This window comes from Poromitra crassiceps (assembly GCF_964638095.1).
Source record: "Poromitra crassiceps genome assembly, chromosome: 10".
Taxonomy (NCBI): Eukaryota; Metazoa; Chordata; class Actinopteri; order Beryciformes; family Melamphaidae; genus Poromitra; species Poromitra crassiceps.
In genome coordinates, this window is record NC_139631.1 from 23733804 (window position 1) to 23746303 (window position 12500).

Genomic DNA, 12500 nt, shown 5'->3' on the forward strand with positions numbered 1-12500 from the left:
GTGTGCACGTTTGTGTTGACTTGTTCACTGCGTGGGGTGTACGTTTGTGTTGACTTGAGTTGTTCACTGTGTGGTGTGTACGTTTGTGTTGACTCGTTCACTGTGTGGTGTGTACGTTTGTGTTGACTCGTTCACTGTGTGGTGTGCACGTTTGTGTTGACTCGTTCACTGTGTGGTGTGTACGTTTGTGTTGACTCGCTCACTGCGTGGGGTGTACGTTTGTGTTGACTTGAGTTGTTCACTGCGTGGGGTGCACGTTTGTGTTGACTCGTTCACTGCGTGGTGTGTACGTTTGTGTTGACTCGTTCACTGCGTGGTGTGCACGTTTGTGTTGACTCGCTCACTGTGTGGTGTGCACGTTTGTGTTGACTCGTTCACTGCGTGGTGTGCACGTTTGTGTTGACTCGTTCACTGCGTGGTGTGCACGTTTGTGTTGACTCGTTCACTGCGTGGGGTGCACGTTTGTGTTGACTCGTTCACTGCGTGGGGTGTACGTTTGTGTTGACTCGTTCACTGCGTGGTGTGTACGTTTGTGTTCACTCGTTCACTGTGTGGTGTGCACGTTTGTGTTGACTTGTTCACTGTGTGGGGTGTACGTTTGTGTTGACTTGTTCACTGCGTGGTGTGTACGTTTGTGTTGACTCGTTCACTGCGTGGGGTGTACGTTTGTGTTGACTTGAGTTGTTCACTGCGTGGGGTGCACGTTTGTGTTGACTCGTTCACTGCGTGGGGTGCACGTTTGTGTTGACTTGTTCACTGCGTGGGGTGCACGTTTGTGTTGACTCGTTCACTGCGTGGGGTGTACGTTTGTGTTGACTTGTTCACTGCGTGGGGTGCACGTTTGTGTTGACTTGTTCACTGCGTGGTGTACGTTTGTGTTGACTTGTTCACTGCGTGCGGTGCACGTTTGTGTTGACTTGTTCACTGCGTGGTTTGCACGTTTGTGTTGACTTGTTCCCAGATTAAACGGAGCATGACAATCAGAGGATAAACAAGTGCTGATATCTGTGTGGGGCATTTGTCTGGGATCATGCTAACAAGGAGGCACTTCATTCTGATTCAGACACCACCCCCCTCCCCCTCCCCCCGTATCAAGTACACAGAAGAAAAGACAGGCTTGCATGAGTCAGATTGGTATAAGCACGATTAAATGACTGTTATCATTCCCTCACATAGGAAAATATCACATTCTTAAACAAGCAGAAGAGAGGGAGCTCTTCCTTCCTTTTGATTGGCTGTGCTACTGTAAGAAGGCCACTTCTTTGTGTGGTGCTGCTGCGGGGATCTTGGCATCTTTCTCGCCTCTTTTGATGTGAATGAATGAACTCATATAAAAAAGCGTTATTCCAATAACAGAAATCTTCCATCTAGCCATCCCTGTGTCTTTAGATGATAGGTGGGTTGGGGAGGACAACAGGAAGACCCTTTTGATTGGTGAGGCATTTTGGAGCACATGTAACACAGTAAATTCAAGGGGGCAAAATGTAAAAAAATATATATATATATATATATATATATATGGAGACCAGACAACAATGGCTATGCAGCAATATTTTGTATAATGGAAAAAGCATGGGGGGTGCAAGAACGTCAGTTGCAGCTAAACTGTAGAAAAAGAGCGGTGCGTGTGACAAGAGATTCAATACAATAATGTGCCTTAATGGTATAAGAGGTAAAACATCTGCACTGTAAAAACATTGTCGTTTGGTGAAGAAACAGCATGACATTATTTTCTATTGTGCAACTTTTAAGTCAGCTGAGTGCATGTGTTCCACTCCACGGGGACTGTGCAGAAAAAGAAAAAGAAAAACAAGAAAAAACGAACAAACAAAAAAGGATTTCTGTACAGCATATCAATTAGGTTTCCAAAGTCCACATATTCTCAAATATAAAGTGACACTGTAAACCAAGGGAGAGGGGTTCTCGTTGGTGTTGTACGGTATATGATGGTAGCATCAGTGGAATGAGGTATGCAGAAGCAAAGGGATACAACTGTCCATAATTACACTTGTCCATGCAATGAAAACACAACACAATTCTCACCACTCTGTGTGTGTTTGTGTCTGCGTATGTGTGCTTTAAGCAATATGATATGTCTGCAGGCTCATATTTAGAGATTGTATATAAAATGGATCAGGCAAACCCACATTCTGATCCTTGGTGGTTCTAAAATGATGCCAAAAAACCTTCAAAACCAACAAATCAACGTGACAACAGTATCGGATAACTAAACCGTAATCTTTGGCCTGAGTATATGCAAGGCAATGTACATTGTGTGTTGAGGTTGTTGAGGTGACGTTATCAATTCTGAATGTTTATGAGTGATCTGAGGTATGGGAGGTAGGGAAAAAGAGAGGCAGCACAAGAGAGAGTGAAGGTTGTAGAGTAGGGCTGGGTTCAAAAAATCGATTCTCCGATTTTTAATCGATTTTTATTTTAATCCTCGATTATCGATTCATATGTCCAGAGATCGATTTTTTTTTTATTAATTCTTTTTTTTTTTTTTTTTTTATACACAGGTTAAAATATTATGCTGTGTGTGGTAGTTGAAACATAGTTTCAAGTTGACGTTTATTTATGTTTGTAGTTGAAACAAAAACAAATGGCTACATGAATGGAAATGTCTGATCATTAATATCTACTTTTAGAAATGATATAGGCTGAAATCAAATCACTGTGCATAATTGTGAAAGTGTCTTTATTGACAAATGAAAAGGCTGTTATTTACCCTTTGTCACCACCTGGTGAGTAAATATATGTGTAACTAAAACCATTAAAATTGACAACAGGTCTGCAACTTTTTTCCCCGTGTATCTACTTGGCTGGTTGGGAACCCCTGTGTTACATAACTGGACATGTAATTCAGGGTACAGATCAAAAAACATTTTGAAACATATTGAAATCGATCGAATCGGAATTGAATCGAATCGAATCGAATCGAAATTAATCGATTCGCAACCTTGTGAATCGGAATCGAATCGATTCTTGAAATTTGAACCAATACCCAGCTCTATTGTAGAGGGGGCGACACATTGTGAGTGAGGGGGGGTACAGGTGGAGAGACAGAGATAACAGATAATAGATTGGCCAAAAAGAAAAGAGATTGAGAATGAGCGAAGAAGGACGTCCTTATTTTGGGGGTTGGGATAAAATAAAAAAATAAAAATCCACCATGACCCCATCTTCTATTCCTTGTGGTGGTCTTTCTTATACAGTGGATCCCCTGAATATTAATTAGCTTGTTTTCTTTTCTGTTTCATGAACGACAGTGGCTCTGTTCTATAGTCCAGCAATCCTGAGGGTGAGTAAGGTTTGTCTGAATGTTTCCAAACGTCTCTGCAACTCTGAGCATTCCTCTACAGATGCCCAGGCAGGGTCTCAGGGCATGGTGTTGGTCATCATCGTCCCCCCCTGGGTCGACCATTGGGCTTAGACGGGCTGTCTCCGGCCGCTGCTCAGGCCCGACTGTAAACCAATCAGCAGTGGGGAAGCCCTCGGAGCTCCTTCCCTTTGTGTGTATGTGGCTCCACACTGTCACTGTGCCACTAGGGGGCAGAGTTGGACATGGAGTCCACAGAGTTCACACTGGAAGACTGCACACGACTGTGGGCGATGGACACCTCTGGGTGCTAGAGAAGAGAGAGAGAAGTTGTGTGAGGTGTGTGTGACCAATTTTGTTCTGAAAATTGCTCAGAAACCCCCTTATTGTCAATATACCTAGGAAAGCCATACATCCCCCCCATGTTCCCGATTTCTGCAGTGAAAGATTTGGGGGGTGAGGGTTGGGGTCAAAATATGGATTTTGACAAGGGGGGGGGGGGGGGGGGGGGGGGGCACCAGTTTCTATGGAAATTTCGCCCTTGTGTGTGTGCACTCTTACATGCCGCCTAAAGATCCTGTCCAGCAGGCTGCGTCTGGGCGGTTCAGGCGGCTGGTTCCAGTCCAGATCTGGTGGTCTCGTCCCTTGAGGCCCAAACACGTTCAAATCACTGAAGCACTCAGTCTCTATCATCTACAGTAGAATAGAGTAGAGTACAATAGAGTAGAGCAGAGCAGAGTAGAGTAGAGTAGTCTTTATCCCCACTGAGGCAATTAATTTTGCAGCATAACAATGGACATTTAAAAACATACGGTAAAAAAACACAAAACGGTTAAAATGACATGAATAACCATATGGTAGGTCTTAAAACACATATAGAGGGCATACAATTTGTACAATTTCAATAGAATTCAATTCAACAATTCAAAAATCGAATAGCCTCTGAGACAAAAGAGTGGCTGTATCTGTTCCTGCCGCAGCTAGGCATCCTACATGTATACCTCTGCGCCCAGAGGGAAGGAGGGAAAACTCAGAGTAAAGAGGGTGTTGAGGGTCCTGAAGGACACCCTGAGCTTTCCTAAGGACCCTCTCCTTATAGACAAGACAGAGGTCATTCAGGTCAAAGCCTGTGATTTTGGAGCTCATCCTGACAATTGTCTTTAGCATGTTCTTATTTGTCAAGTTTAGGTTCCCAAAGCAGCAAATAAACGCAAAGGTAATTCCTTGAGAAAGGAATTGTGACACCACTGTACAAAACCATGAACAGTCTCATCATTTTCGAGAAGACTCACTATTAGTCCAGGTGATGTGTGCCAAATTTGGGGCAATCGTTCACTTTTTCATAAAAGCATGAAACCTGGTACACTTTGGGGTTCTGAACATTTTCAGATATGGAGCCATCGCAAAAACGCCTTGTGGTTGCCATGGTGAGCATTTTAATTTGCACCATAACGGAACTGTTCGGGTGAATAGTTAATGGTGAATTCATGACATTGTGAGAAGAATTACAATTACCGGTAGTCCATGTGATGTGCCAAATTTCGAGGTGAAATGTTAACTTAAAAAAAAAAAAAAACATGAAACTTGGTAGACTTGTACAGTTTGGGGTTCTGAACATTTTCAGATATGGAGTTGCCATGGTGACCATTTCACTTTCCACCATAACCAAATTATGTATTTTGCATCATATCTCCTGAACCAAACATGATAACACAGAAAAGGTAATGTCTACCCCTATGTTTTCACATTCAAGGATTACAGTGATCCCATACACATCATAAACTGTTCAGGTGAATAGTTAATGGTGGTGAATTCAGTAACATTGTGAGAAGGAAGTCACAGTATCTGAGAACTTAGGATAGACTTCATAATACCATGCCTGGGTAACACTTTATTTTGTATTCGATAGTCCACCTACAGAGAGTCTACAGTATTTGTAATATTTCAACAGCTTTCTAGTTGACATTAGTTGACATTCAACACTATTTTGCTTTGTCTGTAGCCAGCACAAGTGGCTCCTGTGTTAAGCAGCTTTGGCTGTGGCGGTCCTTGGATGTGAGACCATGCATCTGGTACTGGAAGTGCTGTTGGCGGACCAGTAGGAGGTGCTCTTGCCTCTGATCGCATGAATAATATCCCCATCCCCAATGCCCCCAGGGCAGAGACAGAGACCCAGGGCAGAGACAGAGACCCAGGGCAGAGACAGAGACCCAGGGCAGAGACACAGACACAGACCCAGGGCAGAGACAGAGACCCAGGGCAGAGACACAGACCCAGGGCAGAGACAGAGACCCAGGGCAGAGACAGAGACCCAGGGCAGAGACAGAGAGTGAGCACCATCTTTCGGAGATGTTAAACCAAGTTCCTGACTCTCTGTGGTCAATAAAGATCCCATCGGTACTTATTGCATGAGTAGGGGTGTAACCCCGGTGCCCTGACTAAATCAAAGTAAAATGGTCGCCATGGCAACCACAAGGTGTTTTTGTGAAGGTTCCATATCTGAAAATGTTCAGAACCACAAACTGTACAAGTGTACCAAGTTTTATGCTTTTATGAAAAAGTGAACGATTGTTTTCACATATCAACCGGACTACTATAACAGAGTCATCTGCGAATTTAAAGATCTGCCTTAAAACATGATGGCTCACACAATCACACACAGTGTACGGGCAGAGAACACACCCTTGTGGTGAACCGCTGAAAGACTTAAGAACGTTAGAGAGAAAGCCATTTACTCTCACCCTCTGTGAGCGGTCAGTTAAAAAGCTAATTAGCCAGCTTACAGTGTTAAAATCCATAAAGTTGCTCTTTCTGCATGCAAGAATGTGGGGCTGTATGCAGTTAAAGGCAGAGGAAAGGTCAATAAAAAGCAACCTAACTAAAGAGAAGATAATCAAATACAATAGAATAGAACAGAGAGAAGAGAAGAGAAGAGAAGAGAGGAGAGGAGAGATGAGAGAAGAGGAGAAAAGAGAAGAGAAGATAGAAGAGAAGGGATGAGAGAAGAGAAGAGAAGAGAAGAGAAGAGGAGAGGAGAGGAGAGAAGAGAAGAGAAGAGAAGAGAAGAGAAGAGAAGAGAAGAGAAGAGGAGAGGAGAGGAGAGGAGAGGAGAGAAGAGAAGTGAAGAGAAGAGAAGAGAAGAGAAGAGAAGAGAAGAGAAGAGAAGAGAAGAGAAGAGAAGAGAAGAGAAGAGAAGAGAGATTTGGTCAACTTTGGCATCATTAAGTGACTTCTTCCAGCAGTTGCACAAACTGCAGTGAGCATTTAAAATGTCAAATTAAGCGCACACTTACCTCATTCTGCCATGGGATGGAAACGCTGCCTGTTGAAAACTTGGAGTAGAAGTCATTGTCAGTTTGGTCCAAATTTACTCCCTTTACTGTGGAGAACTGCTCTATGTCCAGAACATCCTTACAGTACACGGCCCGCGGCTGAGAGAGGGATGACCACAGAAGCAACAGGAGGGGAGAGGAAAAACAACAGGAGAGAGGTTTATTATGTAGTCATTTAATAAGATCATGGACTGATACTCTTAACAACTAATACAATGCAACAAATGATCTACAAAACAAAAACAATCATTGAACTTGTTCCCACGACGGCCATTTTGAACTTACGTCACATTTTGAGTGAGAGACTACCTAGAAGATTTGGCATAGTCAATGAAAACAAGGGCAGACCACAGAGACGAACCACATCAAAGAAGCAAATGTACGGAAAAAGGAAAGTTAGCTAACTTAGTAGCTACAGTAGTTAGCTACTTACAAAGCTACCTAGGTTGTAGTGGGCCAAATATTTTACCTCTGGATTCTTGAGATCCGTTAATTTCTAATACGGTTTTCAGTGAGAAATCAAACGATTAATGTTTGTCCAATTCTCACTATTTGTATGATGTGCATTTCCCCATCTATCTATCTATCTATCTATCTATCTATCTATCTATCTATCTATCTATCTATCTATCTATCTATCTATCTATCTATCTATCTATTTATCTATCTACCGTATATATATATATATAAAAGGCGCTTAGGGCAATCTCTGTTTGTTTGTTTGTTTGTTTCAATTTTTGTCCCACTGATGATAGGAGGCATTGTGACATCACTGATAATGTCATAAGCAGTGTTGGGCAAGTTACTTTAAATTAGTAACTTAGTTACAGTTACTAGTTACTGCTCTGAAAAGTAACTTCGTTACTTTAAGTTACTCATTACTTTCCAGGTAACTAGTTACTAGGAAAATAACTTTTGAGTTACTTTTTTTTAACTCTCAATTCTCTTATTAATGCACACATTATTTTGGGGTTGCTGTAGCACAGTGTGGGACAAGACAACTGCCAAATTTGACCATTGTACCCATTATCACTACGACAAAAAGTAGTGGAACAAGAAAACACAACATTTAGGCATTGAGGCATATTTATTGTTGCCTTCAAAACAAGCCTTCAAAAAGTAGCCAGTACACTTTTGGCAGTGTATAATTAACAACTGTATCAGTAGTAGTCTATAATATCCTGGCTGAACACTGTGGTTACCCTTTGTAACAGTGGAGTGACAGTGAGCAGCAGAGCCCAGCGCTGCAGATAGGGACAGAGCAGAGCCCCAAAGCAGCCGCTCGTCACGGCTGCCTTTAATAGCAGTTCATCTCCAAAAGGCAGCAGACTTGCAGGCATTTTTTTTTCCATTTCATGACCAAACAACGCAAAACACACCGTGAACACCCTCCAACGCGAGGGGAATCTGTGAGTGAGAGACGAGTGCTTTGCTTGCCTGGTGCAGGGCACTGGTGACTGACAGCCTGGGAGAGAAGCAAGGAGCGAGGAGGAGAGGGCTCCATGCTGCTGACTCGCCGAGCTGCCCGAGCGGTGTGAAGTGAACACCGCTACCGTAAACAACACAGCTCGCGCAAAATGACCCGTTTCACTATCAGAATTTGGTCCAGTAACATTAGAAAGTATAGAAGTGCCGCACGATTACTTCCTCATCAGACCGCCGTCAGACTCCAGGCATTTTCCTCTCTACCCTCGCTGCTGTAGGTCCCGCACAGAATCGTTTTACCTGGAAATACTCACAGTGATTAAGGGGCTCACGCGCAAATGTCGGTGCAGTTCGACTTAAAAAAAAGTGAAGTAACGAGTAACGAGCCTGTTTAAATCGCAATAACTGTAACTGCGTTACTGATTTTGACAAAGTAATTAGTTACAGCACTCGTTACCGGAAAAGTAACGTAGTTACTGTAACTTACTGTCCCAACACTGGTCATAAGACTGATGTCATCAGTGATGTCATAAGAGCAAAATCATCTTATGACATCACTGATGATGTCATATGAACTGATGTAAACTTAAGGGGCACACACACACACCCACGTGCATGTAAACTTAAGGGCACTGACATTTTGTGAGCAACACGCACACCTGTGCGCGTGCGCCAATAGAGCAGGTGAGGCCACGCAGCAGCTGAGCTGTGGGCGAGGTCGCGCAGCGGCCGAACTGCGTATGCGAGCTGCAGGGCGGGCGAGGCCGCACAGAGGGCGAGCCTAGGAATCGAGCGCGCATAGCACGCGAGATGCCTAGTGATGTAAATTCAAAATGGCCACTTTGGGACTAAAGTTGATTGCAGCATGCAGTGTGTCTTATCAAGTACTGTACTCACATCAGGCACAAAGGAAGGCTCCAGTATGCCAGCCTCCAACCTCTTGAAGTTGATGTTTTTGAAGAAGGAGTTGGCCTTCACACCCGCTGCTCCCTCTGCCTGGCACCCCAGCCTCTGCTTAGGGTCTTTGGTCAACAGCTGGAGGGGTAAGGAGAGACAAGGGGACGAAGCATTCACTTATTCATTCATCTATCCCAGCCATTCCCAACCTGTGGGCCGTGAAGGTATTGCAAGTGGGGCCGCCAAATCATTTGCAAAACATGATGATCTTTGTACTCAATTATTAGTTAATTAGCCTGTTACAGACAGACCCCCACTTTTAGTGTCTGGTTTCTGTGTGGTGCTGATGGACAGCTCCTTTTATCCCTGAAATAAAAAGTGTTCTGAGAACGAATTTTTTGGCGTCTGTACTGTTTACGGTCGGATGTGGGCCACAAACATTTTTGAGATTTTCAAGTGGGCCATGAGTTGGAAAAAGGTTGGGAACCGCTGATCTATCCATACAAGCATCCATCCATGAGTCAGTCCTTACCATCCTACAGAAGGCCTTAGTGTCCTCTGTAAACTTGTCGCTGTACTCCTCCTCTTCCTCCTGCACCCTCTTCTCCACCTCCTCCCGTTTCACTCGTTCTTTGCGCGCACGGAAGGGCGATCGCCCGACGGTCATCTCGTAAACGAGGCAGCCCAGCCCCCACCAGTCGGGACTCATCCCATACTTCTCGTTGTTGATCACTTCTGGAGCTGGAGGGGACGGGGAGGTCAAGGATTGCTCAATCCTGCTAAATGTACACATGCAAAATACTAATGTCTGTTGTGTTCTTTCTTACCCATGTAGCCAACTGTCCCCACCCTGCCTCTGATGGGCTCTCCTTCAGGCACTTTGATGGCCAGTCCCAGGTCAGAAATACGTATGTGTCCTGCAGCAGTTGGCAGAAGTCAGTGGAGAACAGCACTGTATTTGACATGTTTATCTGATCTCAAAACCACGTTTTTGTGCACGTTTTTCTTTTTACTTTATACATGTATCTAGAATAAAGTTGCAGTATGTAGTATTAGTTTAATGTCTATCGGCAGCAGAGCAGGAATGCTGCTGTACAATGCAATCATCAGGAATCCAAGCCAAGCAAGACATTGACATAATGAAACAGCTTTTAGGACTCACCGTTGTCATCTAATAGGATGTTCTCTGGTTTCAAATCCCTAAAGATAACACAGCATGAGTCAAAAAACAGCAACACTGCATCAATATAAGAGATTATCTGCATTGATCTAAACAAGCACTAAAATGCAAAACACAATGATTGATGTCAATTCTACACAAAGTTGCCCCCAAAATAGTATTTCCCGGGTGGAAATTGCGGCCATATTGGAAAGATCTTGCTTTGAATGGAACTGACTGTTATCACAACGCAATCCACCCGTCTAGCTGTGCTACCTGTAGACGATGCATTCTCTGTGCAGATCCGCAAGGCCGCAGCAGATTTGAGCAGCATAAAACTGGACCCTGTCTTTGTCGAAGCCCGGCGTGCCCATGTTGTAGATGTGAAACTTCAGGTCTCCACCGTTCATGATGGTCAGCACCAGACACAGAGCGTCTTTGGTCTCGTACGCGTACGCTAAGCTCACCTACAGGGAGAGACAGCAGAAGAGAAGTGGTGTTCAGTGCTTAGACCTTAGTGTTGTGGAGGTTTTGACAAATAGGACAGAAGAGTGGACATCCTTTTATGCTCACTCACAACAAATCTGCTGTTGACTTTCTCTAAAATCTGTTTCTCGTTGAGTGCCATCGACTCTCCTTTCCTCTTCTTGATCCTCTTCTTCTCCAGCTTCTTGCAGGCGTACATCTTCCCGGTGGCTCTAACCTGGCAGGCACACACCTGAGAGGGGAACAGGTGAAAACACAACATATCAGCGATGCAACGATGCATGCACGCATCATCATCAGCAACAATCAATCAAAAAGTGCATCTCTTACCTCTCCGAACCCGCCCTTCCCCAGCACTCGGTACTGTCTGAATGTGTCTTTAGTGATGGGTTGCCTGACAGAACACAGACACAGCAAAAATCCATTAATAGACTCATATTAGTATTGATTGGGGAAAAGAGATTAAGTGAAGAAGTCAATAGCATCATGAGTCAGTTTCCTGTGCAGAGGGTTGGGCCTCTAGTAGACAATTACACTTTCCAGACATGGAAACAAACGCTTTCAGGCAATCAAGGCTGTTCTGAAAGCCAGCTGTATACATGAATACTGCCTAGACTATATGCTCTATTTACAATGTTTTGCTTTGTGGAGTTATTATTATTACAGTAGTCGTCTCAAGTATTGTGATCATTTCAGTGCTTTTGGACTCTGACTATTCAGATCCATTTTTGTGAATGGGATTTTTGGATCATATTTGTGAATCGTTCTGTTTTTAAAATAGGTGAAATAATATGAGTAGAAATAACTTATAATTAAGTTATTACCTCTGCCAAGGAGGTTATGTTTTCGGTGCCGTCTGTTTGTTTGCTTGTTTATTTGTTTGTTAGCAGGATTACGGAAAAACTACTGGGCTGATTTTCATGAAACTTGGTGGAAGGGTGTATCATGGGGAAAGAACCCATTCAATTTTGGCGCAGATCCGATCCGGGGCGGGGCAAGGAAGGGGGCGGGGCTAGGGAAAAGGAGCTGTTACTAGGGATAGGAAGGTCCAGAGCAATATAGTAAGAGAGTGGCGCCAGCGGAGGTCCAAAATGTGTGACTCATGTAGCCAACGAATAGACAGGAAGGAGGCTCGCGCTACATTTGAATGCATAAAATAAAACTGATAATATACAATTGGATTCTTTAAACGTCTGACCCTTTCAAAGTACATCACAAATGGTCCATTTGCAACTCGACAGCGCTGCTTAATCCAGAACCTTACATGGTGCATTGGAGTGAATGGAGATGTCACAACTCTTCTATTATACGGTTCTGGGAAGGTCGTATTGAGTCGGGATTCGAGGGGTGGGTAGGGGGAGTGGCTAGGTGTATGTAGGTGGTGTGAGGGGCGTGGTCAGTAAAGGGGCGGGGCTAGGGAAAAGCGGCCAAAGGTCAGAGAGAGTTGGGTAGGTAGGTAGGGGGAGTGGCTACCTTGGAGGAGGTCTGCACTCCCCAAGCGCACTTCTAATTACATATTTTAATATGTTACTGAATAAATAAATAAAATCCCACTGCAGTTTGAAAATGTATCAAAACCCACTTAAACAAAAAACAAATGCATAATAGAGGAAACCCTCAAAAGTAAAAACAGTCAATATTACTTTTGAATGTAGTTAAAGGCAATTCTTTTACACACCTATTCATTTTCATGACCAGACCCATCAAGGGTCTGCTTGCCTGGATTAAGAAATGCACATCTCTACTGAAAATAATGTATTAAACTGGGACTAAGTTGAATCTACATGGGTGGAGGATATGAAACATGGTCCAACCGACCTCTCCAGCATCTTCCACTGCAGGAAGCGGTCAAAGTACATGCTGTTCTGGTAGTCAGAGAATG

At 43.8% G+C, this 12500-nt stretch overlaps 1 protein-coding gene across 1 annotated transcript in view; it reads right to left on the bottom strand.

Moving 5' to 3' along the window:
* Positions 1 to 2489: 2489 nt before the first annotated feature.
* Positions 2490 to 12500, bottom strand: part of LOC310783488 (G protein-coupled receptor kinase 5-like) — a 42525-nt gene continuing 32514 nt past the window's right edge. The window contains exons 6-16 of the mRNA XM_083644354.1: positions 12437 to 12500; positions 10949 to 11012; positions 10710 to 10850; positions 10409 to 10599; positions 10136 to 10173; positions 9801 to 9890; positions 9506 to 9714; positions 8974 to 9111; positions 6613 to 6750; positions 3881 to 4012; positions 2490 to 3629 (exon numbers count right to left, since the gene is read on the bottom strand). The exon at positions 12437 to 12500 is cut by the window's right edge and continues 29 nt beyond it. Coding sequence (XP_083500480.1) covers positions 3546 to 3629; positions 3881 to 4012; positions 6613 to 6750; positions 8974 to 9111; positions 9506 to 9714; positions 9801 to 9890; positions 10136 to 10173; positions 10409 to 10599; positions 10710 to 10850; positions 10949 to 11012; positions 12437 to 12500 — 1289 coding nt within the window. The 3' untranslated portion in view covers positions 2490 to 3545. The remainder of the gene's footprint in view (positions 3630 to 3880; positions 4013 to 6612; positions 6751 to 8973; positions 9112 to 9505; positions 9715 to 9800; positions 9891 to 10135; positions 10174 to 10408; positions 10600 to 10709; positions 10851 to 10948; positions 11013 to 12436) is intronic.